A 27,678-nucleotide genomic window follows, 5' to 3' on the forward strand; every position below is an offset into this window, starting at 1 on the left:
TTGTGTAAAAGTAGTCATAATCATTTCTTTTATCAGTAAAATCGTTTGATGTAATCTCTGCTCTATCAGCATCACGAGTAAGTTATTCCCTGATATCTTCAAGAGATATATGTTTACTTGTTTGCTGCTTCCCTACCACCAGACCAGTCTCACAGTAGGGGAGGACTCCATTACAAACTACATGCTGTTGGATTTGTATTTCCTTATCTAGTAAATCCATTTGGGTGCTCTCTTGTTTCCTGTGGTACCCTTGTGACGCATGAATGGGTTAAAATGTCAGTAGTTACAAGGGAGTGTGGCCTGAACGTAGAACCCTGGCCCACAGTATTAATTTACCAGCCTTAAAGTTCCAGAACTGATTTTTTTAGTTCCTCCGATTCCTCTGATTGACAGACATAAGAAAAGAAAGGCGTACAGTCTTCTACATTAATACAGTAGGGCTGTAATGGAAATTGATGAAGAAAAAATATGATGGCATCAACCGTGCCTCCTTTTATGTGTAATAAAGGCAGACTACTCCCTGCATCTAAAAGAGCCTTGCTTCTGGAGGCAAACAACGACAAAGCAGCAAAAACCATACATGGACAGAGAGAGTCCATTTGTTAGTGACCCCCAAGTGGAATATTGAGTCCAGCATGCCTTTTACTGAATTGCCTACTAGGATTCAGATATAGTTACATGTGTGAGTGCACAGGAATGCCATGGATTTTGCTGCCTTGAAGGGGGTGATCACCCTTCTTGATAATGTGTATTTAATCACTGATTTTAACAAACTGTTGGATCCCCTAAAGCTTTTTGAGCAGACAACCTCAAATACTCCCACTCTCTCATTTCTGTTCTGTAGTCTGTTTATGTAGTGGGAGATTTTCATCTTGACTTGAAGGCTCTCAAATATTCTACGGCCAGTTTCAGTACTTTCCAATTTCCCCTCAGTCTCTTATACTCGGACCCTACTTTGTCTTTAGAGATATGTTCTAAATTGTCCAGTTGGTATCCCAACCCTTCTATTACTTACAGGCAGCCAGTAGCCAATGCCAGCCAAAGGTTGTCCAGCCAGACTTCCGCATAGGTGTACGTGCTGTTGAAAGGTTGATCATTACCAAGAAGAATCAATTTATTTTATATTTTTTAGCATCAGCTTTCATAATAGGACATTTTGTTGGTGTTCATAAACAATGTATCTGGACAGTCTTTTTCTGTATGTCTTGACAGCCAACAGGTGTTTCATCCCTTTAGAGGACATTTTCAAGGCATATGTGATTCTTTGTCAGCTTGCAGGTGGAGGAAGGCATTACATAAGGCATGTGAAATATTTAGTTTGGAACTTCCAAAAAGACATGTAGCAATTCCATTTTGTGAGGGTTGGTGGGAGAACATTCCCTTTGTCTTTGTATAAAATGTTCCAGCCTATACCATGTCCAGAACAGAATAATGTATTAAATATAGCAAGTAAAGGAAATGCTTGTTAGGTAACCGCTAATCAGGGCAAAAGTCCAATCTATGCAGAGAAATGAGAGACATTATAAGAATGGTAAGGACCAGGTAGTAGCCTGCAAGCATATGAGTCCCACTAGTGTATGGCTTTCTCCAGTCTTAAGTCTTATGCAGGGATCTAGTGTCCACAGAGTAAGAAGTAGCCCAAGTGGTACCAAGTATAATGGTTGCATTTTGAGAGAACATCAAGTTGATGGGATGATTAGGTACTGTTAGCAGATAAGATTTGTGAGGCTAGAGACGCCGTTGGGGTTGCTGGAGAGTGGTGACCTATTTGCAACTGCTATAACATGCACATGTTGATGCTAATCCTTTCAAATCATCAAGGAAATAATTGAGTTACTTTTCCTTCTTGTAACAGTTTAGAGTCAGGTCACAATCATCCTTCAAGTTGGTGAATTGTAGAAGAAAGTAAAATAGTCCAACATTATCAGACCAATATCATCTGCCAAGATAAAGGTTAACCGTACACTATTGTAATGCGTCTGCCATTTTATTCTCTGAATCTTTTCCTCCTTAGCAAATGTGACCAAGTCTAAAGTATGGTCTTCAACTGAAACATGTAAATGGGATTTTTGGATGCCTATTGTTGCTACAGTTGAAGCTTTACCTGTATCAATCGGTTGTCTTTTTTACATCTGCATCTCCATGTACCTTACATGTATCAATACTTCACAAAAAGCATACATCCTAGATTAGAGGGATCTTTGGGTATATAAATTGAAATACACGGGAGACAGTCGTATGGGGAGTTATATTAAGTTGTTATGTGCTAAGATTAGTAATCTTCCTTATCCCTCCATTGTTCTATAAAATAATATCTGGGCCATAGCATGTGTCTGCTGTATAGACATTTGGCATAGTAATGTGTCTGTTTTATAGATATGTGGACAACGTATTCATTAGACCCATTACAGCTTTTCATAATGTCTAGTTTGATGAAATGCGCAACATTAAGTTGGTCAATAGTAAAATCTGTTCTGTACAAAAGTATGTAGCTGAAGGCTACAGCAGGCCGCAATTGCTTAAAATATATTTGTTTTTTTCTATATATTATTTTTATCATTATTCGGTAAAGCATTATGTTTTTCATGACGTTTGGTACAGATATCTACTGGTTTACTGGCAACATAGTGTTTGAGATCCCATATATGTTCCCTGATGCATTGTTTCCCTAAAAGTTGATGAAAATTTACATAAAATGTCTGCCTTTGTGTACGTGCAAGACAATATGTGTGAGTCCATTTTCTTTTCAAGTTTGGCTGATTCTTTGACAGTTGAGTCTCCTAAAAAAACACAATGTTGAACCTCACATTTTTAACTGAGTGCCTTAAAATCGACCTGTTCTCCCTTAATGTTTTGGAAGACCACACATCCCCATGGAGGCTTCGGAGTGAGCTCAGTGCATTAAAAGCAAAAGGTTATCTCCACATTTCTTAATATCATACTGCAAAATTATATATTATCCGTATGTTGCACAAGTAGTAAAAGGTTTTATTAGTATTTTATAAGTTTCAAGATACTTCTTAGTGCAAGGATCCAAATTGCGATGTGCTAGAGCAAGAATCGGGATATGCTGTGGCTTTCTAATCACATACAGGATATCAAGCGCAACTTTACTTATAAATTTAGGCACAGAACAGCCATATCTGATAGGATTCAAAGTTAACCATGTGTTCTCCAAGTTTAGTCCCATGTTCTTGTCCTGATATTCAAGTGAGTAGAGTTAACCTCTAGCGTTGCGCTTTCCACATTTGTAGGACACGATGGTAAGGTATTAGGCAAAAAATCAAGGTATCATTTCCGCCTGACCCTAGAAAAGAACACATCTTATATGTCCTTATTTGAAAAATCTGTTGATCCGAATAGCTGAAATAAATTGCCATATTTCTCCTTTCATTGTACACTTAGAGGGATTATTAACGACTTGGAAATTCAACGAGCGTATACTCCAGTTAACCCTGTGAATGCAGAAGAATATTTTGAAGTACTTATTAAGGTAAAACTCACATTACTCTACTCTTGTTTGTTTTATTTCGGCAATGTGAATCTGCTGAGATGCCATTTTCCTGGAACACCGTATAACCAGGAAGTAATCCTGAAGTTAAATTATTTCATACGCTTGTGTGTTTGTGAAATTGTTTCTGCAATGACATTACCAACCTATGTGGAGCCTAGCAGTTTCAGCATTTCTCTAGCATGATGGAACATGGATGGCATGAGTGTGGGTCTATATATAAATCATCAGGGTACCCAAATGTGGCGTTAAGAATAGATTATATATGCTTACATATGTATACTTAATTTTCTTGGGTACGTTTATCGCTCTAATAGAGAGCCTTTATCATTTATTTTGGTTTCTGCATCTCATATGCCACTTCTATGACATAGCTCCAGTTGATAAAACTTGTTACCTTCTGTTCTGATGTCATAAAGGCCTTCAGTGCCAGGCTGACTGGCCTCCCAAAGGGCTGTCAGCACAGCTCTGCTTGTCTGCTTTGGACTGAACGCAGAAAGTGCAGCTGTAGGAGAAGGAAAGAAGGTTGGGAAGGTGGTGGGGGGTTGGTTAATGATGGCAGTTAAACGTTTTGGCGGGGATTGGGAAACATGTCGGAGGCCATGTTATGTATGGCTCGCCTTATCCCCCTCTGCCACTGCGTAACAGTTGAAATCTGGGGCAGATGATTTGGGGGCCCACACATAACATAAAATTATAGATGGGTAAATAGTGAATTACAGGGGTGTTTTTAACTTTGGGGTTCGGAGCTCCCGTCTATTTGATGTCACTCAGAACCCCTATGTGAAAAACATCCCTGTAATTAACTGTTACCAATCTATAATTCTATATATGATTTATAGCGGGAACATTCTCCATTGAAACGGCATTTGCGTTGCAGATAATTCACCAGAGGATAGCCCGGTTTTAATTGCTTACCACAAGTTATGATAGTTTGTTTAAAAGATAGATCTCATATGTACCCTGTTAATTCTTTCACTGCACCTTAGTTTTCAACATTTTCAAGAAGTAATAGTTATGGGCAGCTCAGAAAACCTTTATATGCCTATCATTGGGCCCAGTTAGAACCTTAAATGCAAGGCTTACAAATTTTGTGAAAACTGAGTCTACGCTGAACAGCTGTGATAATACCATCACATTAGGAGAGCTAATAACATCACAATATCCTGTTTTATGCCTAACTAACACTCTGATAAATACTGTGCCAGGAACATCGAAAATACTGTGTGTTCAGTTGCAGTAATGCTCAAAGTAGCAATTAGCCATGGAATATTAGGGATCAGAATACCGAAAGATGGAGTAGGGCAATGTTCTTCAAAATATGCACAGAGTAGAGTGTCAATGTAGGAGTAAATCCTTAATCAAGCTATCAACTGAATTGAAAATAGTTGTATGTTCTGCACTTGCAATGTGATCCTCAACAAGCAATCATTGCTAACTGAAAGCATTTACAGCAATACTGAAGGTTGGATTCTCATGGGAAGATTCAGCCTGTTTTTTTTTTACTTTTATGGGCTCAAATAAAATATCCAGACTCTGCACAATGAGCATGTTCTATGTCTTTGGTGAAATGATACTCATCCACATCATAGCAATGCACTGTAGCCCGTCATCTGTGGACCACTGCACTAGAAACAGGAGTCCCTCAGAGCTGTGCGCCAGATCATAGCAAGAATCACCACGAAGAGTCATCAGTTTTTCTCTTGAGAGTGTTGTTTCTGGGAGTACCCATGCAGACTCCCACCCAGCACATCAAAATACACCGGGCCACTCAAAGCTCTTTGTAACAGCAAAAATTCACTCGCAGTTCACTTTTACAAGAAACAAAGCTCAGTGTATAGTGACTCCTTAACTCATTTACCTAGGACCTGTTTGATAATACTGATGTTCACTAAAATACACGTTTCTGGCTCTAGCAAACTCACTAAAATCACTGAGGTTGATAACACCACAAGGACCTCAGAGTTCTCATCTTGATGGTACAGACTCACTTTCTTAAAACTACCTTCATTTTCTAAACATTTATCTTTACAAAACCCGAACTCACACTGCTCCTCATAGTACTTGGGTCAATCAGAGCTAAGCATGATGTTGTGGTCTCCTGTCGAATTGAATATATATGTTATGCTACTTCACACCTCTTCGCACACACAAAGAAGGGCGATCCCTTTCCCAGGCAGATCCTTCATCTGAAAAAAGAAAGCCTTTGAGAAGCTGCATTGTCGCCAGTACTGGGACCAGCCAATGGCAGGGAGGTCTACAGGGCAGTGGCAAGCCCCTGCTCCTGTGGGGCACCGTAGTCTCCCCCACTTACCTTGCATGATCAAATCCAAGTAAGTTCTGACCAGTGCTTTTGAACGTGGACTATCTATTTCTAATACAAGTTGTAGCATGCGGTTGAAAGACAAGTTGTGAGAGAGATTCTTGTTAAAATTTCCTCTACTAGGCATGGTAAGTACTGTAAAAAGTACTTCTTCCTTATGTTGTTTCAGACCTTTTAGCATTATTTGCTACATAACCAGTCAGCAAGGTAGTTAGTCTGTCAGAATGGGAGGGTGTAAAGAAGATGATTCTGTAGTATTCAATTCAAGTAGAATCTTTATTTGGTAAGAGTACAAGTAAAACACCTCCAGCTTACGCTTCAGCTTCACAGCTTTAACTCCAACTCATTCAAAGCATAACATTCCACCCATGCAGATGGATTCTACATTCCATTGTAAAGTGAATGCATCTCTATAAATCTTACCCTTTATATAAAAAGGGAAGACATTAAAATAATAATAAAACTCATTTTCAATAACACAATACAACTGGAAGAATAATAGTTCCTACAAATAAACAGAATACATATAATAATCAATTAATCCGAGAGAATAGATTGAGGAGGATTACATTCACAAACATTTACTGTGCTCAAGCAGAGCCATCAGCTAAAATAAGAATGTTCTTCTTCACAGTTTTTACTTGAACAGGTCTCGAAAATGTGCTCTCACCTTTGATTACAACCCCACTTTTCCTGGTCACGACCCAATCTCCCTCTTTTATGTCTGACACTCTAACAGCTTTCCTGTCATTATAATGTCTAGTTGCAGTTAACTGTTGTTTGTATACATCACTCTCAACAACAGTATGATCAACCCACACACATTCTTTATCTTTTAACCAACCAGGCACTTCCTTCACACCTGGCTCGCGACCTTTAAGAGATACAAACGGCGACACACCAGTCACAGAATGTGGCGTCACTCTATACGACCACACCAGTTTCTTCAATTCTTCCAACCAAGACAATCCATTGGACAAGTATAATTGTATGTTATCCATTAACAAACGATTTATCCTTTCCACTAAACCATAAGCTTGTGGCCTGAACAATGCAACTCTTTCCTCTTTGATTCCTAACTTATTCAAAAAGTCCACCATCTTCTTTGATACTAACTGTATGCCATTATCAGACACCAAGGTCTTCCGAATTCCTTCATTCATAAATATTCTCTCCAAGAATCCTACAACTTTGTCTGTATCTATGCAATGTGTAGTTTCAATAACAAACCACTTTGAGTGATAGTCTACCAGTACCATCACAGATCTGTTGCGAGAAACAAGTTTGGAAATTGGACCCAAAAAATCAATTGCTACTCTCTCCCAAAGACGTTTGAGAAATACATTACAACTAAAGGTGGATGTCTCACTACTTTAGTCTTATCACTGTTCGCACACGCATGACACCCCTTTACTACTCCTTCAATGTCATTGTCCATTCCTGGCCACCAGAAAGATTGCCGTCATCTTCGTCATGTTCCTTCCCAGGTGACCCTTATGAGCAATATCAATAATCCTCCTTCTAATCCACACTGCTGGCACAAATTGACTCCTTCTTAACAACCTTCCATGACACACACTCAACTCGTCATGGACATGATGATGATTCTTAAAACGGACATCATTCTCATGATCACCCCAACCTTCATATACAAATTTCATAACTTGTTGAAGAACAATGTCCTCAGACGTAGCAGTTGCCCACTCTTCTTTGTTAAGAGCCAATTCCGCCTTTTCACTCCCTGCCGCATCAATCTCCTCATCTACCTCATCATCATCCAGCACCAATTCCACTATGTCGAGGGGCATCCTGGACAAGTAATCAGCAACTACATTTTTTAAGCCCCTCACATATTCCACTTCAAAATTGTATTCAAGCACTGATAACATCCATCTAGAGATCCTAGGGGTCACACTACCCTCTAAACCTCTTCCTCCCTGAAACAAATGAATGAGGGGTTTGTGATCAATACGGATCTTGAAAGGTAGACCCCAAACAAAGTACCTACAATGATTTATGCCCCAACAACACGCTAGAGACTCTCTTTCAATAAGAGTAGGATGTTTCAGCATTACAAGGTCTCCGAGATGCAAATCCAATGACCTTTTCTTGACCATCATAGATTTGAGTCAACACAGCTCCAACCCCAACAGCACTTGCATCAGTGGTAATAAATGTTTTGGCATTGACATGAAAATGACCAAGTGTAGGTGCTTGAGCAATACAATGTTTTACTTTAACAAACACTTCACTGCAAGCCTCATTCCATTCAAATTGAACACCCTTCTTCATTATTTGCCTTAAAGGATCCACAATTTCTGTGAAACCTTCCACGAACTTAGAACAATATTCCGCTAAACCAAGAAAGGATTTCAACTGATCCTTGGTAGGAGCATTCTTTACTGCAGTGTCAAGCCCAGCTTCGCTGGATTTGGTCGCAGCAGAATATGGTCCACCTCCAGATATGACCCACACCCAACCACGAAGGGGAACTGGGTGTGCGAAAGATCAGGCGGGGGAAAGGAAGGGAAGGGACAGCAGTGGATAAAAGGATCTGAAATGACAAAACAGACAATGACAATACACAGCAAGAATGTCTACTCTCAATAAGGTCTCACTAGTATGCGAGTATACCTGTATCAACCAAAAAGCCACAACCTCTGAACACAGCTGGCCCGCCTAATGCTCTCCTCGAACCTAGTAAAACAAAAGAAGACAAACTGAAGTCACACGCTTCACGTTACAGTCACGCTCAGCGCTACCAGGTCTACCCTAGCATTCCCTTACATAAGCAGCTTGTTCGAGGGGCGGTCCGGCGTCCTTGATACGCTGTGGAAAAGAATAGTCCCGCACCCAAAAGGATATAAACACAAAATCCACTGGAGATGTAAAAGCTCTCCCAGGCTGTCTCCCTAAAGTCACGAATGAATTCCCCCAAAAGTCTCGAAACGGTTTCCCTAATAACGGTTCCGTAAGGCTACTTGCCTTTAGGGTCTACACAGATACCAGAGACGGTGCACATTCCTTCCCTGATGTGTAACAGCTCCCGCTCCGATAACTACAGGCAACGGGGCACCCAACCGCGGTTTGCTCACCTGCCGGTTGATGCCTATCACTCTAAGGAGTTGCGCGGCAACTCTTCAGCACTCGACGGACACGCCACTGGTGCCACACGTACTCACGTACTGCCCTCTCCGTGTCCGCTCGCGTCTTCCTTCGGAGCTTCTTCTCCGTCCGCAACCCCAACGGCGCTCTGATTCCTCACTCCTCCGCAGCTCGCCGAGGAAGTGTTCAGTCCTGGATTCAAAATTACGCGCAACTTCCGGTGCGCCCGCACTCCCTATATTCTGTGAGCCTCAGGGGCTCCTGGGTATTGTAGTTCGTAGGGTTTATTTGGGAGGCGCGGCCATGGTCGGATCCTGACAGTTGGTCCCCCTCCCCTAGCGCCTTCCAGGCCCAGGTTTCCGAGGGAATCTGCGGTGAAAGGAACGTATGGCTCTGGGTGCATGTACATTCCTCCATGGTTCCCAGGAGTCATCTTCTGTTGGATAACCTTTCCAGGAGATGAGATACCACAGTTCTCCTCTCCTCAACTTGGAATCTTTGATGCTTCTGACTTCGTATTCTAGGCCTTCATCTTGCAACACCGGAGGTGGTGCTCGTTGGCGGGCCCCACGTGCTGGCTTTAGAAGACTACAATGGAACACCGGATGTATGCGAAGTGAACTGGGCAACTTTAATTTATATGTTACTGGATTGATCTGACGGAGCACCTGATAGGGTCCTATGTAACGCGGATGAAAGATGCTTCGCATCTTAAATCGTATATTCTTGGTTGACAACCAGACTCGATCTCCGATTTGGTATTGTGGTCCCTCCCGTCGGTGTCGATCTTCCCATCTTTTGTAAGTCGCTTTAGCTTGTTGCAAATGCCTTTTTACCTGGCGATGTATCGAAAGAAGTTTCCTGGCTTCCGTGGGTTGGTTTCTTACTTCTTCGGGGATGGAGATGGGCATAACCTTCGCTTCGAATCCAAACGTGGCATGGAACGGTGAGAGGCCAGTGGAGCTATGCCATGTATTGTTATAGGCCAATTCCGCCATCCAAAGCATGTCGGTCCATGAATCCTGAACCTCGCTGGCGTAACATCGAAGGTACTTCTTCAGGGTTTGGATCAACCGCTCCGTTTGTCCATCCGTCTGAGGGTGGAAGCTGGTTGACAGAGAAGATTCGATGTGTAATGCTTTACACCAAACTTTCCAAAACCTCGCTACAAATTGCGGGCCTCTGTCCGAAATAATGACCTCCGGTAGGCCGTGCAACCGGACCACGTGGGTTAAGAGGAGTTGTGCCGTGGCGCTGGCTGTTGGGAGGTTAACGCAAGGGATAAAATGCCCCATTTTCGTGAGTCCATCCACCACCACCATGATGGCTGAGTTTCCCTTCTCCTTGGGTAATCCGGTGACGAAATCCATGCTGATGTATTGCCATGGGCGACGGGGAGTGGGTAACGGTAGAAGCATTCCTAGTCTTCCCCTTGTGTCGGTCTTTGCTCTTGCACATACTTCGCATTGCGCTACCCAGGACTTGATGTCGTTTGGGAGAGCTTCCCACCAGAAGTGGCGTTGTACTAATTGCAAGGTTTTTCTTATTCCAGGATGTCCTGCTAGTGGGGAAATATGACACCATTCGAACGCCTTTTTCTGTAGTTCCTTAGACGGCAAGAATAACTTGTCTTTATAGAAAGGTAACCCGTCTTTTACTGACCGTTCTTCCTTGTCTTGCGCCCAGTTGTCCCAATTCCTGTGGGGATGCTGTTTTCTTATGTCCGATAGGAAATTCTCAACTCGTACTACACACAGTACCTTTGAGGGATGGATTATGGGTTCCATATTGTGTTCCCGAGGGGCCTGGTCGGTGGTTTGCTGTCTGGACAAGGAGTCCGCCTTTTTGTTGTCCACCCCTGGACGATAGGTCACCACAAACTCGTACTCTGCGAAGAACAACATCCACCTCATTTGTCTTTGGGAAAGGTGTCTCGCGGATTTCATATATTGGAGGTTTCTGTGGTCTGAATATACGGTGACAGGGTGTTTGGCTCCCCATAGATAATGCCTCCAGTCTTGAAAGGCTTTCTTAATTGCTAAAAGCTCCTTTTCGGCCACAGTATAGTTTCTTTCAGCAGGGTTGAGTTTTCTGGACATATATGCCACGGGGTGTAGCTGACCGGTGTCTTTATCCCTTTGTGATAAAATGGCTCCTACTGCCTCATCTGAGGCGTCCGCTTCAACCACGAAAGGGTGCTCTGGGTTTGGGTGCGCTAGTATGGGAGCCGTCGTGAATGCGGTTTTTAGGTATTCAAACGCTGCATTCGCTTCGTCGGTCCATTGGAACGGCACTCCTTTTTTGAGCAGTCTCGTGATAGGTACGGCTACCTGGGAAAAATGTTGGATAAATCTGCGGTAGTAATTCGCAAAGCCCAGGAAGCTTTGAACCTCCCGTACATTCATGGGAATAGGCCATTCTTGGACTGCCGCCACCTTTCTCTCAGCCATGCACAACCCCGCTGGACTAAGTATAACTCCTAGAAACTCTACCTGCGTTACTCCGAATTCGCACTTACTTAACTTGCAGTAAAGTGAATGCAATCGTAGGGTATGTAGTACTCGAAGTACATGTTGAACGTGCTCTTCTGTGGTGTCCGAGTATATAAGGATGTCGTCAATATACACTACGACACAAACATCCACATAGTCTTTCAGGACGTCGTTTAGAAAGTACTGGAATGCCGCCGGGGCGTTACACAACCCGAACGGCATTACAGTATATTCGAATAACCCATATCGGGTTTTAAACGCCGTTTTCCACTCATCCCCGGCCCTCACGCGCACCAAATGGTATGCACCACGTAAATCTAAACGTGTGTATATCTTGGCTCCTTTAACTTGGTCCAGCAGGACCGGGATGAGTGGTAACGGGTATCTATTGCGAATGGTGTTTTTATTGAGAACGCGGTAGTCCACACACGCTCTCAATTCCCCGTTCGCCTTCGGTATAAAGAACAGGGGAGAAGCCGCAGGGGAACGTGATGGTCTTATAAACCCTATAGCTAGGTAGTGATCTAAATATTCTCTTAGGTGCCTAGTTTCGGGCACCGAAAGAGCATATACCCTACAAGCTGGGATGGTGGCCCCCTCTACCAGGTCTATCCGACAATCGTAGTCCCTGTGGGGAGGCAGTTGCTCGGCTTCCTTCTCACTAAAAACATCCTGATACTGTGAGTACTCTGCCGGTAATGAAACGTCCTTTTCAGCGGCAGTGGCTACTGAGTGAGAATGGGTCAAAGACTCGCTCTGTGAGCTGCAAGTATTGGAAACGAGGTGGTCCCTACAAAGGTCGGAAACGAAGAGCACTGTCTTTTTTCTCCAATCTATCGTAGGGTTGTGGTGTCTTAACCATGGCATGCCCAGAATCACCTCATATTGGGGGGCATCAATTATGTTAAGTGAGATCATTTCTTGGTGTTTCTCCTCCCCTACTCCCACACTCATGAGCAGCTCATCGGTTTGCTCTACAATTAGCCCCGATTTTAACGGTTTGCCGTCCACCGCGAAGACTTCCTCCGCGGTCCTTCTCGGTACCCTAAGTAACCCCAGTTTCGTCACCAGCCCGCTGTCAATAAAGTTCCCGGTGGCTCCCGAATCCACCATAGCCGTAATCGGAGAACAGGAATCTCCCTGAGTGAGTGTACTGGGGAGCACGATATGTGTTTCTGTATCGTGGGCATCGGTTTTTGCCAGGGATGGCAGAAGCCAGCCGGATTCCTTATCTTGTTCTCGCGTTATCTTCGTCTCTGCAGTCCCTATCGGGGCCAACGTGGACACGGCTACTTTCTTTGGTCTAGTCCAAACTTCGTTGGGTTTCGGTTTTGTGGGACAGTCCCGGACGTAATGTCCTTTTTTGCCACAGTACATACATAAGCCTTGTACCCTTCGGCTCTCTCTCTCTTCTCTGGTTAACGGACTCTTTACTACTCCTATTTCCATAGGTTCAGAAGGGGCTTCAGAGCTTAACGCCACCTTGCGTTGCGGTCTCTCACCTCTGTACGCTCCCCTATCCCATCTTTTCTTTTCTCCCCTTTCCATCATCCTCCCATCTAAGCGCAAGGTCAAGTTAATCATGTCGGTACAAGTGCTGGGCTGAGGGTCTATTTGCGCCAGCACGTCCTTCATTTCATCACGTAGTCCTTGATAATATAAGGACATACGTTTTTCTTCCGGCCAGGCAGTTTCTGCTACCAGTCGTTGAAATGTGGTTAGATAAGTAATCAAATCCCCTCTCCCTTGTTTTAGTTCGAGAAGTTCCTTATCTGCGCTAAGCGTGGTAGCTCGTCTGTCAAACACTTTTTCAAACTCTGATCTGAAAGCATCCCAATCTGATAATACTTCGTCATTGTTTCTGACAAGAGGGACAGCCCAATTAGCTGCATCCCCTACCAGATACGAAATGGCGAATGCCACTCGGGAGTGATTAGTCGGAAAGGATGCGGGTTTACAGGAAAAATGAAGCAGGATTTGAGTCAAAAAGACTTGCACCTTCAAGGGATCCCCCGCATACCTCTCAGGTGTTGCCAGGGGTATGGGTGGAGGTACAGTGACTTGAATCTGCGAAGCCGCCGAGTCGACGTCAAATGGATTCCGTGACAACCGCTCTACTCTATCTCTTAGGGCAGCGGCTTCTGCTTTAGAAGCGGCCAACTCATGCTGAACAGCCAACAGCGCCTGAAGAACCTCATCTAGGGTGGCCATGGTCTACCGCAACCGAACCGGGCAAAGCTATAATTCGTGGGCGCGTAATTCTGTCAAGCCCAGCTTCGCAGGATTTGGTCGCAGCAGAATATGGTCCACCTCCAGATATGACCCACACCCAACCACGAAGGGGAACTGGGTGTGCGAAAGATCAGGCGGGGGAAAGGAAGGGAAGGGACAGCAGTGGATAAAATGATCTGAAATGACAAAACAGACAATGACAATACACAGCAAGAATGTCTACTCTCAATAAGGTCTCACTAGTATGCGAGTATACCTGTATCAACCAAAAAGCCACAACCTCTGAACACAGCTGGCCCGCCTAATGCTCTCCTCGAACCTAGTAAAACAAAAGAAGACAAACTGAAGTCACACGCTTCACGTTACAGTCACGCTCAGCGCTACCAGGTCTACCCTAGCATTCCCTTACATAAGCAGCTTGTTCGAGGGGCGGTCCGGCGTCCTTGATACGCTGTGGAAAAGAATAGTCCCGCACCCAAAAGGATATAAACACAAAATCCACTGGAGATGTGAAAGCTCTCCCAGGCTGTCTCCCTAAAGTCACGAATGAATTCCCCCAAAAGTCTCGAAACGGTTTCCCTAATAACGGTTCCGTAAGGCTACTTGCCTTTAGGGTCTACACAGATACCAGAGACGGTGCACATTCCTTCCCTGATGTGTAACAGCTCCCGCTCCGATAACTACAGGCAACGGGGCACCCAACCGCGGTTTGCTCACCTGCCGGTTGATGCCTATCACTCTAAGGAGTTGCGCGGCAACTCTTCAGCACTCGACGGACACGCCACTGGTGCCACACGTACTCACGTACTGCCCTCTCCGTGTCCGCTCGCGTCTTCCTTCGGAGCTTCTTCTCCGTCCGCAACCCCAACGGCGCTCTGATTCCTCACTCCTCCGCAGCTCGCCGAGGAAGTGTTCAGTCCTGGATTCAAAATTACGCGCAACTTCCGGTGCGCCCGCACTCCCTATATTCTGTGAGCCTCAGGGGCTCCTGGGTATTGTAGTTCGTAGGGTTTATTTGGGAGGCGCGGCCATAGTCGGATCCTGACATGCAGAGACAATACGTTTTTCGGTTTGATTCCATCCTTAGATATTTCATGTCCGCCTCCCCCCATTCCGGTCTGAGGCCTCCGAGATCATCTGCGGCGTCCTACAGGGATCCTCCCTTAACCCCACGCTGTTCAACGTCTACATGGCACCACTAGCACGCATCGCCCAACAGCACGACCTCAACATAATCTCCTATGCCGACGACACGCAGCTGATCCTCTCCCTCACCAAGGACCCTCTTACCGCCAAATCCAACCTCCACCAGGGAATGAAGGCCGTCCCCGACTGGATGAAGGAAAGCCGACTTAAGCTGAACTCAGACAAGACGGAGATCCTCATCCTCGGGTCCAACCCCTCAGCATGGGACGACTCCTGGTGGCCCGCATCACTGGGGACCCCCCGGCCCCTACCGACCACGCACGCAACCTGGGAGTCATCCTCGACTCAAAACTCACCATGACCAAACAAGTCAACGCAGTCTCCTCCACCTGCTTCAACACCCTCCGCATGCTCCGCAAGATCTACAGATGGATCCCGACAAACACGAGGAAAACAGTAACCCAGGCCCTAGTCAGCAGCAGACTCGACTACGGAAACGCCCTCTACGCCGGAGCCTCGTCCAAGCTCATCAACAGACTACAAAGAATCCAGAACGCCTCTGCACACCTGATCATCGACGTCCCGCGCCGTGACCACATCACCCCCACCTGAGGAACCTACACTGGCTCCCCGTCGACAGAAGGATCTCCTTCAAGCTCCTGATCCACGCACACAAGGCACTCCACAAAACCGGCCCAGCCTACCTCAACAGCCGACTCTCCTTCTACGTACCCAACAGAATACTCCGCTCCGCTGACCACGCCCTGGCCACGGTCCCGCGCATCCGTAGAACCACTTCCGGAGGCAGATCCTTCTCCCACCACGCCGCCAAGACATGGAACACCCTCCCCCTATACCTACGACAAACCGAAGACCTACTGACCTTCAGGAGACAACTCAAGACCTGGCTTTTCGACCAGTAGCAGCAGCACCCGCCCCAGCGCCTTGAAACCCTTGCGGGTAAGTAGCGCGCTTTACAAATTAACGGATTGATTGATGTCCCAAATAAGTTACACACATTTTTTTTAATTGACAATTTTCTTTCTTAATTGTCAGTCCATTCTCTTCCATGCTCCTCAACACTTCATCTAAGATCTCGTCATGATGTGTATTATCTTTTCCCTCAATACGTCATCTTGAAAGCAAAGAACATTACTCACCCCATGAAAAATTTGTTGCATCACTCTCTGGAACACCGCTGAGGCAGATGCTAATCCAAAAGGCATCCTACAGTAACGAAATGCCCCCAACGGTGTTACAAAAGACGTGAGATGTCTAGATTCTTCATGCAAGTCTGTTTGGTGCTAAGCAGCTGACATGTCGATCACACTAAAAACACTGCCTCCACCCATTGCACTTAACATCTCTGAAATATTAGGTAATGGCTGTCTATCGACCCAAATATTTTTATTTAGGTCGCGCAAGTCCACACATAAGTGGATCTTTCCTCCTTCTTTAGGTGCTACCACAATGGGTGTCAACCCTTCAGAGGCCTCAATGGGTTCTATTATCTTTTGAGCTAGGAGTTTTTTAAGTTCTTCATGAAGAGGTTCTCTCATGAGGTGAGGTACACTCCTCACCTTGTGAACCGGTGAATTATTTTTCAAAATGATTCTATGAGAACAAATGTTACATTTACCTAGTTCATCAGTAAACACTTTGGAATACTTCTCCATCACGCTCACACCATACGTATCAATATTGTGCACAACTGAAGTAGTAATTCGTTCAGTGGCGTTCGGATTTAAAATGATGTTAAGATCTTTTTGATGACGCCACCCTAAAAGGTCGGACCCCTGTTTAGTCAAGTACACCTGTCCAAAAACATTGTTACCATCAAAGGAAATCACCATCCATCTCATCCCCACAATTTCAATGATTTTTCCACCATATCCAGCCGCCTTAATATCGGGTTTGTTCCATACCAACATGTCTCCTGTGTATTTTTGGGAAAATGTCTCTTTAGAGACCAAAGTATATAAACTTTCCGAATCTACTAACATTTCAATCCCACATTTGTCTAAGTTTATGACACAGTGAGGTTTTTCTAACATGTTTGTACTTTCTCTAGGAATACCATCCAAAGATAAAAGTGGTTCAATATGCTTTGACATTTCACAAACTTCTACGCTCAACATTATTCATGCACACTTTCGCAAGTATCATGTACTTCTTGTATTCGAGTGAATTGGGTTTTTGTTTTACAAACCTTAGCAAGTTGACCTTTCCTACCACATGCTCGGCAAGTGGCATTCCTGCCCATGCACATGGTACTAGAAGCAATATGGCTGGGAGCACCACAACGATAACATTTAACTACCCTAGCATCAAATCTAGAAGTAGGAAAACGAGTTTTCCCAGATTCATTCAATTTGTTAGATGAATGGAAACTTTCAACAGATTTCACTTTGTTAGTTTCATCAACAACAGCATGTACCTCAGTTGTCTTTGGAATATCATCCTTATTCGACAATGGGGTACTGCATTTATTCATTTCCTTGATCCATAAATCTGTGCATTCCAACCCTTTAGCAATTTGAATAGCTTCTTCAAGTGAAGGATCTTTGATTAAAAGTTTCTCTCTAACCCTTTTGTTATTAGTGCACCTTACAATTTGGTCACGGATGAGAGAATCAGTTAGTTCTCCAAATTTGCACGTTAGTGAAAGTCCCCTTAAAGCAGCAACATATGTTGCAATATCTTCATCAACTTTCTGAATACGTCAGAAACATTTTTTGTCTTTCCAAAACAATATTAATCTTTGTTTTGAAACGAACTTCTAACATTTGCAGTGTCATATCATAAACATTATTTGGTTGACCATCTCCCATTCCTTGAGCTATTTCTGGAAGATGTTCCTAAAAGCGCCTCCCTTCAACACCTAAATGATGAAGCATTATGGCTTGTCTGCGCACCGGACCATACTTGTCAGCCCGTCGCCAACACATAAGTAAGAACCAATTTCTTCCACTCTTTCCATGGGATAGGAGGTTCACCAGGGGTAGCAAGAAAGGTAGGCGATGCAGACATGCTTTGATCAGCCATAAACACAGAAAGCTCAATGTAAATAGTACAGAATATTAAATGTTTAACACAATCACACTTTCCTTTAACTATGTGAATGTGGTACCTGTAAGAAAATGTGGTTAGATAAAACAATTAAGTAGCATAAAAAATTAAAATAACAATAAAATAATAAACTGGTAGTTAACTGTGACTTTTAAAACAATGTGTTAAAGTTCATTGAACTTAATGATGTTTTAAGATCGCTTCCGATATGTAAATTTATCTTCCAGCTTTCGTTCTGGTGAGATTATCGTATTTCAATGTAGAATAATGAAATCGTTCCCAATGATATAAAATGGCTGCCAAAACGTAAACAGTGCTTTGATTTCCTGAAGGAATTGCCCTTGTTACACTGATGTGACATAGAATGTTACCAGCGCGAGAAGTAGAAGGAGAAGCACAACGAGAGTCTTGGTAGGCCCACGTTCTAAAGATGTTTACTTTCGACTATTTCTCTTCTCTTTGCTTTTAACGGTATCGCACAAGTATACCAGGTGCTAAAACAGCTTTTCTCCAAACAACACGCTGTCGTTTTAAATTTCAAATGCATTAAAGTCTTAATTCTCACACCGGTTCAAACAGTAGATCCCATGCCACCTCAACAGTCAATCCTTAATATAACGTTAGGTCCCACGCCGCTTGAAACAGTCATCGCCAACACAACATTAGGTCCCACGCCTCTTCAAACAGTCATCGCTAACACTGTCCACTCTCATCAGCATTAGCCTTTTACTTTCCTCGAAAGTCTGTTCAAGACTATAGTCCTTGTTAACAATCACGACACAAACAGCAGAGGTCATGTCGTGGAGTAAGCCAATTCTCACACCGCCAGCACAATCCAGGTATAATGGATAATAAGAACAATATCACAGCGCTCCATCAGACATTCAGCGCTAGTGAAACAGGCAGTGTTCCATCCAGATCAGTCAGATTTCAAGAAGCTTTGTAGAAACACTTACAGTAGTTGAAGAAGTAGAAATCCTGGGGCGGAGGTGATGGAAGACTGCCCCCTGCGCAGTATGGGTTCACAAAATCGTCACCAATGTAAAGAAGATGATTCTGTAATATTCAATTCAAGTAGAATCTTTATTTGGTAAGAGTACAAGTAAAATACCTCCAGCTTACGCTTCAGCTTCACAGCTCTAACTCCAACTCATTCATAGCATAACATTCCACCCATGCAGAAGGATTCTACATTCCATTATTAAGTGAATGCATCTCTACAGAGTGCCATGAGCAGACTCAAGCAATTGGGAATTTATCATTCATATAGTTGAGTGGGATGGTGTGCCTGGTGCACAGGCACAATAGCTCAAGCAGAGGAAAGAAATAGAACCAGAGATGGTATTGGCAAGCATTCGAAAAGCCAATGGTTCTGATCTTTAAAATTCTCCTCTAGAGATGATGGCTTTACCTATTTGGTTTCCTTTGGTATACTTTATGGATAACACCCTTCCAAGATTGCTGCTCTAGCGTGTGTACGGGGGGGGGGAGGGTGACCATCTTTGAATGGTTTTTGTTATACAAACATTCAAAGACGACCTCCCATGTATTCACTGGCTGGAGTAGGCTGGCCCTCTGCTTCATACTGTATACTTCACTGAGCGGAAGTAAAGTGTGATTGACAGTTTAACACACCAGTGGATGAAGACAGGAGACTAAAAGCCCCTACAAGTATGTTTATTATATTTAAATTTTTTGAAGAAACAATAGTCAAGCAAGACAGCAAAACTGACTCAAAAGTAAAAACTTAAAAAGTGATGTGAACTGATCTAGCAGCTTAGTCTCATATAATGACCTTGGTAGGTAAGTAAGGCAGAGAGTACTGACTTGGAGATATTACTGTAACTGGCAGGCCTTTCGGCTATGTTGCCAACTTGGGACACAAAAATGGGAAATAAAATGAGGTAAAAGTGTCACAGCTGGTGTTGTTGCGCGAAAGTTGCCAGAGATATCTCTCAAAATCAAAATTCCCAGGACAGTGGCTTAGGCAGGATTTGTTGCCAGAGGAAGTAGAACAATCCTTGGTGACCACCGGTCCTGGCCATTTCTCTAGTTAGTTAGGCATAGTAAAAAAAGTCGGAGGGCAAAGTCCAAATATATGCATTTCAAGAAGGGCCTGAAAACTGAACTTAATGGCTCTCTTCAACTTAACTTCTTATGTCAGATCACTGCGATGAAGAACACCAGGTAGGACCTTTCATCAATGATCCAACTTTAAATCATCGCCACTGCTCTTTGCTCAGACCGTGTAGATCTCTGAAAATACCACATGTGTGATAGTGTGATAAACTAGGCTCGACAAACTTCCTCAAGATATAGGGGTACATGCATCAAGGTATTTTGCAATCACAAACACTGCAATTCGCAAAAACCGGCCGTTTGCGATCGCAAAATGGCCTTCCCTAATGCATGAAATTTGTTTGGATTTGCAATTCAGGTAATCGCAATTTTCATGCAATTACCTAAATTGCGAATGCAGATGGGGAATCGCAATTTGCGATTCCCTAAAGTATATGCAAGAAGCATTTCCTAAATGCGAACTGTGCATTTAGAAACGCTAATTAGCATCAACTTCAAGTTGATGCTAATGTGTGCATACTTTGAAAAATTCACAAAACTTCATTTTTCAAAGTGCCATGTGGCGCGCACATGCCCATAGGGCATGTGTGTGCCTTACATGTGCACCTGTTTTGTGTTAGGGGCGCCTCAAGGGGGCCTTAGGCCCCCAGGCACCCTTGCCTTTGCATTACCTAATTTGCAATTACCAATTAGGTAATCGCAATTTAGGCAATGCAAGACAATTCCCACCTATAGGCCTGGAGGCCCATAGGAATGAATGAAGTCACAAAAGCAAATAGCGATTCCCTAATTGTGTTTGCGATTCTTAATGAATCGCAATTAGAGAATCGCTGTTTGTATCCTTTTTTGATGCATTGCATTTTGCGATTACCAAATAGCCATTTCTTAAAAATCCCTTTTTGCTCATCGCAAAAAGAAACTGTGATGCATGTGCACCATATACTTTATAAACACATATACTGTATGCAATCCGTAGCCACATGTCACAAATTATTTTATTTCTTCTTGAAGTAATTAACGTAACATTACAGAGTCCCAGGGCAGATTCATATAGTTCTTCTAATGTTTTTTGTATTTGCCAGTGTCCTTATTTGTTAAACCAAACTTCTCTACAAGCTGCTCTGTTCAATTTATTAGGCTCGATTGTCCTCATTTTAGTTTTCCCCTCTGATCTGTCTTATGGTGGGACTATCCTTCAAATGTGTCATGATCACAGAACACATATACCAATCCTGTCTTCATTGGGTACAGACGACGACAGGATAAGACACTGACTTTCCAAACCTTATATTTGTTAAAATCAGTTTGAGACTGCGGTTGAGGTGAAAAATGAATAAGCATGATTTCAGGATCTCTTGGGCCCGATGCTTTATCATGTAAGTCAACGACAGCCCATGTGGCCTTGAGTATAACATTCAACCATTTTACTGCCTTGGTAGGTGTTTTGCTTCCATTGTCAGGCACAAAGCTGACATTTGCTCTTCTGCATTCCGCCTGCTCTCTACAGCAGGTCTCAAATGAGGTAATAGGATTAAAAACGGACAGGGATAATTCTGTGTCAAATGTTTTTTATCAACCACCTAATGCATTAATCCTGTATATTTTCTTTGTCTCTGACTGTGGTGTGTACCCCACTAACCCCCTTGGGCTCTTGTGTTTTTAACCGTTTTAGCAGCTAACACCAGGATACCAGTTGGTGACAGAGTGCTTTATAAATTCTATAAATAAATCAATAAAATAAACAAGGCAGATGGATGATCCGCATCTGGTAACTCTAAATAATCCCCTGGGTCTGTATTGGGGTTGTGTTCGATGTTCTTTCTTAATTTCTGCTGTTTTACGATATTGTGTGGTATTTCTAGGTGGGCACTGTTGTTGTGAGCATTTCAGTACTAAATTATATATCTAGGTCTAGTGGCTTAGTGGACTAATGCATCTACTGCAGGGATCAGGTTTCATCCTCAGTGTGTCCATGCATTATGTTTTCCTCCTAAGGCTGATGAAATGCCTATAAACGAGCCGGGTAACAATAAACATCTGTTGTTAGGGCCAATAAACCTGTTGAGGGATCCTGCACTTTACAAATATGTATGTTAGACATGGCTGTGCAGGATTACAGTTCTGTGTAATGTTCTGTCCAATGTGTAATGTTGAGGTTATGCCTGCATTGTGTGATTTGGAGTGACTATTATTGTGAACACGTTGGTACCCAAGCATATGCCACATCTGAGCTGTTTTTGGAAAGGTGTGCAGTATATTCTCTAAAGTTTTGTGATGAACAAATTGGGTGTTGCTAGGAGAGTAGCATGGTTGTGAGTACGGTTATACACAACTATATATGATATAACTGCACTGTGTAGGTTGTGTGGATCCTCGAAAAGATGAATTGCTGATGGCACCTTTCTAGGATTCAAACCTCTCATCTGTAATACTCCAAGGGCTGCATGCATCAAACTGTGTATTTGCGATTCCTAAATTGCGATTTTTAAGAAATCGCAATTTAGGAAACGCAAATGCTTATGCATGTAGGAATCGCAAAACAAATGTGCGTTTCCTACATATTCCTTATTTGAGACTCGCAAATTGCGATTTGCAAATAAGGAATTGCTTCCCATTGATTCCTATGGGCCTAGCGGCCCATAGAAATCAATGGGAATTGCATGCGTAATTTGCGAGCACCAAATAGGTACTCGCAAATTGTGCATGCAATTTAAAGGGTGCAAGGGTGCCAAAAGGACACCCTGATGCACCCCTGAAATTGCAATTCTAACACATGTTGCACACACACACATGCCCCAAAGACATGTATGTGTGCAACATCGAACTTTGAAAAATGCACTTTTGGGCATTTTTCAAAGTTCTTGCAAATAACCATCAACTTTGAATTGATGGTAATTTGCGTATCTTAATTGCGAAATCACAATTTTTTTGGGTTGTTGTATTGCATTTAGGGAATCACAATTTGCGATTCCCTAAATACAATACTATTTAAGTAATCGCAATTTTAGCGATTACTTAAAGAGCAATTTTTGAATTTTGGATGATGCATCCCAAATGCAAAAATTTCGGTCGCAAAGGGGCAGATTTGCAGACCGCAATTTGCAATGATGCATGTGGCCCTAAGAGAGGGCTCAGAGAGAAAAGTTATTTGTAGGCAATTTTGCCTTATTTGACAGGGATACAAAGTGTGGAAGAGAAAGATGCCAAGAGTAATACAACTTGAGGCTGTTAGAGAGATATATGAGTGGATCATGTTAAAATGAGACAAGAATCCTTCAAAACGTACCATCAGGCAAAACCACAGCTCATCAGGCATGGAGCATCACCCATGACTTGCCCCCAAGAGACTGTCAAGCTTGTGTCATAACATTGGAAAACAGTGAAATGAAACCCAGGTCAATAAAAAACCATAAACACGTTGTCAGAACCAACCCAGTTGTGTTCAACTGCTTCCATATGTGTTAGTAAATACACTTGCTCTGATCCCTCTCACCCAAAAGTGATGATCTGTAAAATTTGTTGTGACACCAAATAATCAAATACAGCAGCAAATTTATTTTGGCCTTGAAAGGATGGTCCAGCAGTGTTTATGTCACAGATTTGCAAGGAAGTTTGTTCATCAACTGTAGACACAACCTGGCTTTTCATCTGTTGTGGTTCCACCAATGAACTCATGTGCTCTGCGAGCATATATGGAGCATATTTTGATACTGCATAAAGAAAATCACGTTTTCTCTACAATAACTCCACCAGTAGAGACATATGTGTAGTCAGACTGTTACGCTACACCCACCTCCACATAACTAGATGCTGGATCACATGCTGGAAACCCAACAGCTTCCAGGTGCTAGTGGTATAACCCAATAAAAACGCTAGATTGAAGAGTGGATCTTGTCAAAAAGTGTGATTCTTGAATTACTTTGTGACTAGGACATTGACATGGCATGTGTTCTTTTTTTTTTTTTTTTTTTTTTTAAACCGTTTATTACAGAATCCAAAATATATACAAAGATGGGCCTACAACCTTCAGGCCGGCCGCTAGCAAACAGGAAGGGCATATAAAACAAACAGTAGAACACACGCTGCGGCAGAAGAGAGATCACAGGAGTTGAAAGAAGCGTTGGCAGCCACACCATCCGAACCCCACACAACGGTTTCATTTTTATATAAATAACGAAAAAACAAATCCACAAGGCAACCCACAATCGGAAACAGCAGCATGTGCTCCCCTGGGGGGGGACCTTACCGATCCACAGGAATATCAGGAAGGGGGATAGGTCGGGACGGAGACAAAGTGGACTCAATGCCCAGAACCAGGAAGACAAGCAGGCTAAGGAGACGGGGCCGGTGACGGATCAGGCATCAGCGGTGGGGTACAGATTCCCCCACGGTAGGCGTTCCAGGGGCCCCACACCTTCACCCATTTCCCAGGCTTACCTCTCGCAACATACACCACCTTTTCCCGAAACATACACCAATCCATGTTGTCTTTCCACGCCGAGACAGTCGGTGACCTCTGGGAACCCCACAATTGCGCAATATCACGCTTGGCCACCATATATCCCAGAGTCACCCACCACGTCTGCGGCACTGAGTAGTCGGTTGGCTCCCACACATTCAGGAGACATCTCCTCGCCTCGGGCAGCAGCGGCACATGCGTAACTGCCTGCAAAACCTCATGCACACCACGCCAGAATCGCGCCACCTCCGGGCATTCCCACAAAATATGGAGAAAGGTCCCCAAAGAACCACAACCACGCTTACACAACCCGTCCACAGCATAACCCATACGCATCAGACTCGGCCCCGTAACATAGACCCTATGGAGTATCTTGAGCTGGACGAAACGAAGGCGAGCCGGTATGGCCACCTCTTTCGGGGAGGCCACCGCGGACACCCAGTCCTCGTCATCCAGCTCCAATCCATCCGCCCCCCACGCCTCACGAAGGCTAGTCAGCAGTCCCGAGCGATCATTGATGAGTTTTTTGTAAATTAATGAAATCGTGCCGTCCGGTACATGCCCATCTAGCACTCTATCTTCCAGAGGGGAGTACTCCGGGATATAGGCAACGTCCGGGAATACGGTGCACAACGCATGACGGATCTGCATATATCGAAAGTACTCCCTGTCCTGCAACTGGAATTCCGTCTGCAGCACCTCGAACGTTTTGAATCCCCCCCTCGTCCAGAGATCGCCCACCCTGCTGATGCCTATCACGTCCCACTTCTCAAAGCCCTTCGAGGTCCATAGGGAGCCCAGCCGCTCAGATGCATATAGTGGCGTCGCCCGGGTCAAACGATCCTTCCACCCCATCGCCACGTTAGCCGCGTGCCACACTCGTACCATGACCCGCGTGGGGCCCGTCAGACGTGCGTCGATCGAGCTAGAATAAAGCGCCCGATTATAGTCGCCACCCGGCAGTAACATTTTATCCATCTCAAAGGCCGGGTTTAGAGCGGGCCCGTAAAGGCCGTGATTTATCGCAGCCAGCTGGGAGGCCCAGTAATATCGCTTGATGTCTGGGAGGGCAACCCCCCCGTCGTACCACGGGAGCGTCAGCTTCGCCAGGGCGATACGCGGTCTACCCTCCCAGAACAGGCGGCGCTGCAAACTCTCCACCTCGCGAAAGTAGCGCGCCGGGAAAACGTCCATTGTATTCTGTAAAGCGTACAGGAAACGTGGCAGCGACATCATCTTAAACAATGCCGCCCGGCCGAGCGGCGAGAGCGGCAAGCGCCTCCAACGCGCGACGTCATCCTTCAGGCGCTGGAGGGGGGGAAGCAAGTTCTGTGTATATCGGGCCTCCGCGTCCAGGGTAATGAAGATACCCAGGTACCTAAATCCCCGCGGGGCGATCTGGATAGGACAACCCCGCGGAAGGACAGGAGCCTCCCCAGAGAGGACATACACACAAGATTTAGCCCAATTAATGACTAGGCCGGAGTTGAGGCCGAATGAGTGCAATACATCAACCAGTACTATCAGCGATTTACGCGGGGAAGCTAGGTACAAAAGAATATCATCAGCGTAAAGAGATACGCGGTCCTCATACTCGGGGGTCCATCGGAGACCACGGATAGAAGGATGCCACCGCAGCCACTCCGCCAGGGGCTCCAAGGCAAGCGCGAAGAGGAGCGGCGATAACGGGCAGCCCTGCCGCGTGCCCCTGCCCAGCTCAAACGGAGCCGACACTCTACCGTTCACAGCCACCTGCGCCAGCGGTCCGGAATACAACAATTTCACCCAACCGATGAATCCCGGGCCAAACCCAAACTTCGCCAGTGTCGCCCAAATATATGGCCACTTGAGTGTGTCAAACGCCATAGTGGCGTCCAGGGAAGCCAAAATGGCCGGCTCTCGTATGAACGGGACACGCGCGAGCACCCCATGCAAACGCCGCAGGTTGAGCGCAGTGTTGCGATGAGGGATAAAGCCGGACTGATCCTGGTGAATCAGATCGCACACCACGCCGACCAGCCGATTGGCCAACACCTTGGCGAGAATTTTGGGTTCCGCATTCAGCAGCGAAATGGGCCTGTAGGACGTGACCCGGTCCCGCGGCCTCCCCTTCTTATGAATAACCACGATAGTAGCCAGACGCTGGTCTAGCGGGAGGGAGCCCGCCGAGCGGGCCGCGAGGAACATAGCACGGAGATGCGGCGCCAGCGTATCCGGTCGCAGCTTGTACAATTCGATGGGAAGACCATTAGGACCCATGGCCTTGCCGGAAGCGACCGAACGTATGGCGAGGGCAATTTCCTCAGATGTTGGGGCGGCGTCCAACGACACTCTGTCCTCCTCTGAAAGGGAAGGCAGCGCGATATCCCTAAGCAGGGCGTGGGAATCCTCTTCCGAGCGGGAGGACACCGGGGAGTACACCCCACGGAAATATTCTGCAAAGCAATCAACAATTTCATCCGGTTCAGTGACACACACACCATCCAGTTTCTCAATCGACGGGACAACTCGACTCGCTCTCTCCTTTTTATCCAGCCACGCAATCAATTTCCCAGCCTTATCACCCACATCATACAGTCTCCCCTGTTGCTCTCTACTGAGGCCCCTGGACTCCTCCGCGACGAGGGCCTTATAGGCCGCCTGCTTGAGTCGGAGAACATGTAATTTATCAACCGTCACCCCACATTCTAAATCACCCTCCAACTCGGTTATCTCAGTTTCAACACGGGTCACCTCCTCTCGCTCGCGCTTCCGGGAATGGGAAATAAGGGACAGGGCCTCCCCCCGTAGTACCGTCTTGAACGCCTCCCACAGAGAGACCGCCGATGACACAGACCCCACATTATCGTCAAAATATCGCTTAAGGGATTTAACCAACTCTGCGCGAATGGTGGGGTCACGCAGGTACCAGGGATTAATCGGGACCACCCTACCCTCCCCCCTCGGGAGAATGTCGAAGTGCAACAGGAGCGGGGAGTGGTCTGAAATACCCCGCGCCAAATGGCGCACCTCCCCGATCCTCCCCGCATGGGCCACCGGCACCAGGACATAATCTAGCCTGGAGAGACTGCCATGGGCCCCGGAATGAAAGGTGTACTGTATCTGCGTCGGGTGTTTCAAACGCCAACAATCCACCAGCCCCAAGGTGTCCAAGAGGCCGGACAACCACGCTTGGGCACGGGGGAGATCCCTGGGGGGGTGACGGTCCTCAGTTCCGGAAACCACAGCGTTAAAATCCCCCCCAACCACTAGAATCCCCCCC

General features: G+C 45.0%; 1 protein-coding gene across 6 annotated transcripts in view; it reads left to right on the plus strand.

The window, feature by feature from the left end:
* CYB5RL (cytochrome b5 reductase like) overlaps positions 1–27,678 on the plus strand; it is a 160,350-nt gene that overhangs the window by 116,678 nt on the left and 15,994 nt on the right. For all 6 annotated transcript variants that reach the window (XM_085602567.1, XM_085602566.1, XM_085602570.1 and 3 more), the window contains one exon: positions 3,406–3,493. In XM_085602567.1, coding sequence (XP_085458693.1) covers positions 3,406–3,493 — 88 coding nt within the window. The remainder of the gene's footprint in view (positions 1–3,405; positions 3,494–27,678) is intronic.

The sequence above is a fragment of the Triturus cristatus genome, chromosome 4_2 (genome assembly GCF_964204655.1).
Source record: "Triturus cristatus chromosome 4_2, aTriCri1.1, whole genome shotgun sequence".
In the NCBI taxonomy this organism is placed as follows: Eukaryota; Metazoa; Chordata; class Amphibia; order Caudata; family Salamandridae; genus Triturus; species Triturus cristatus.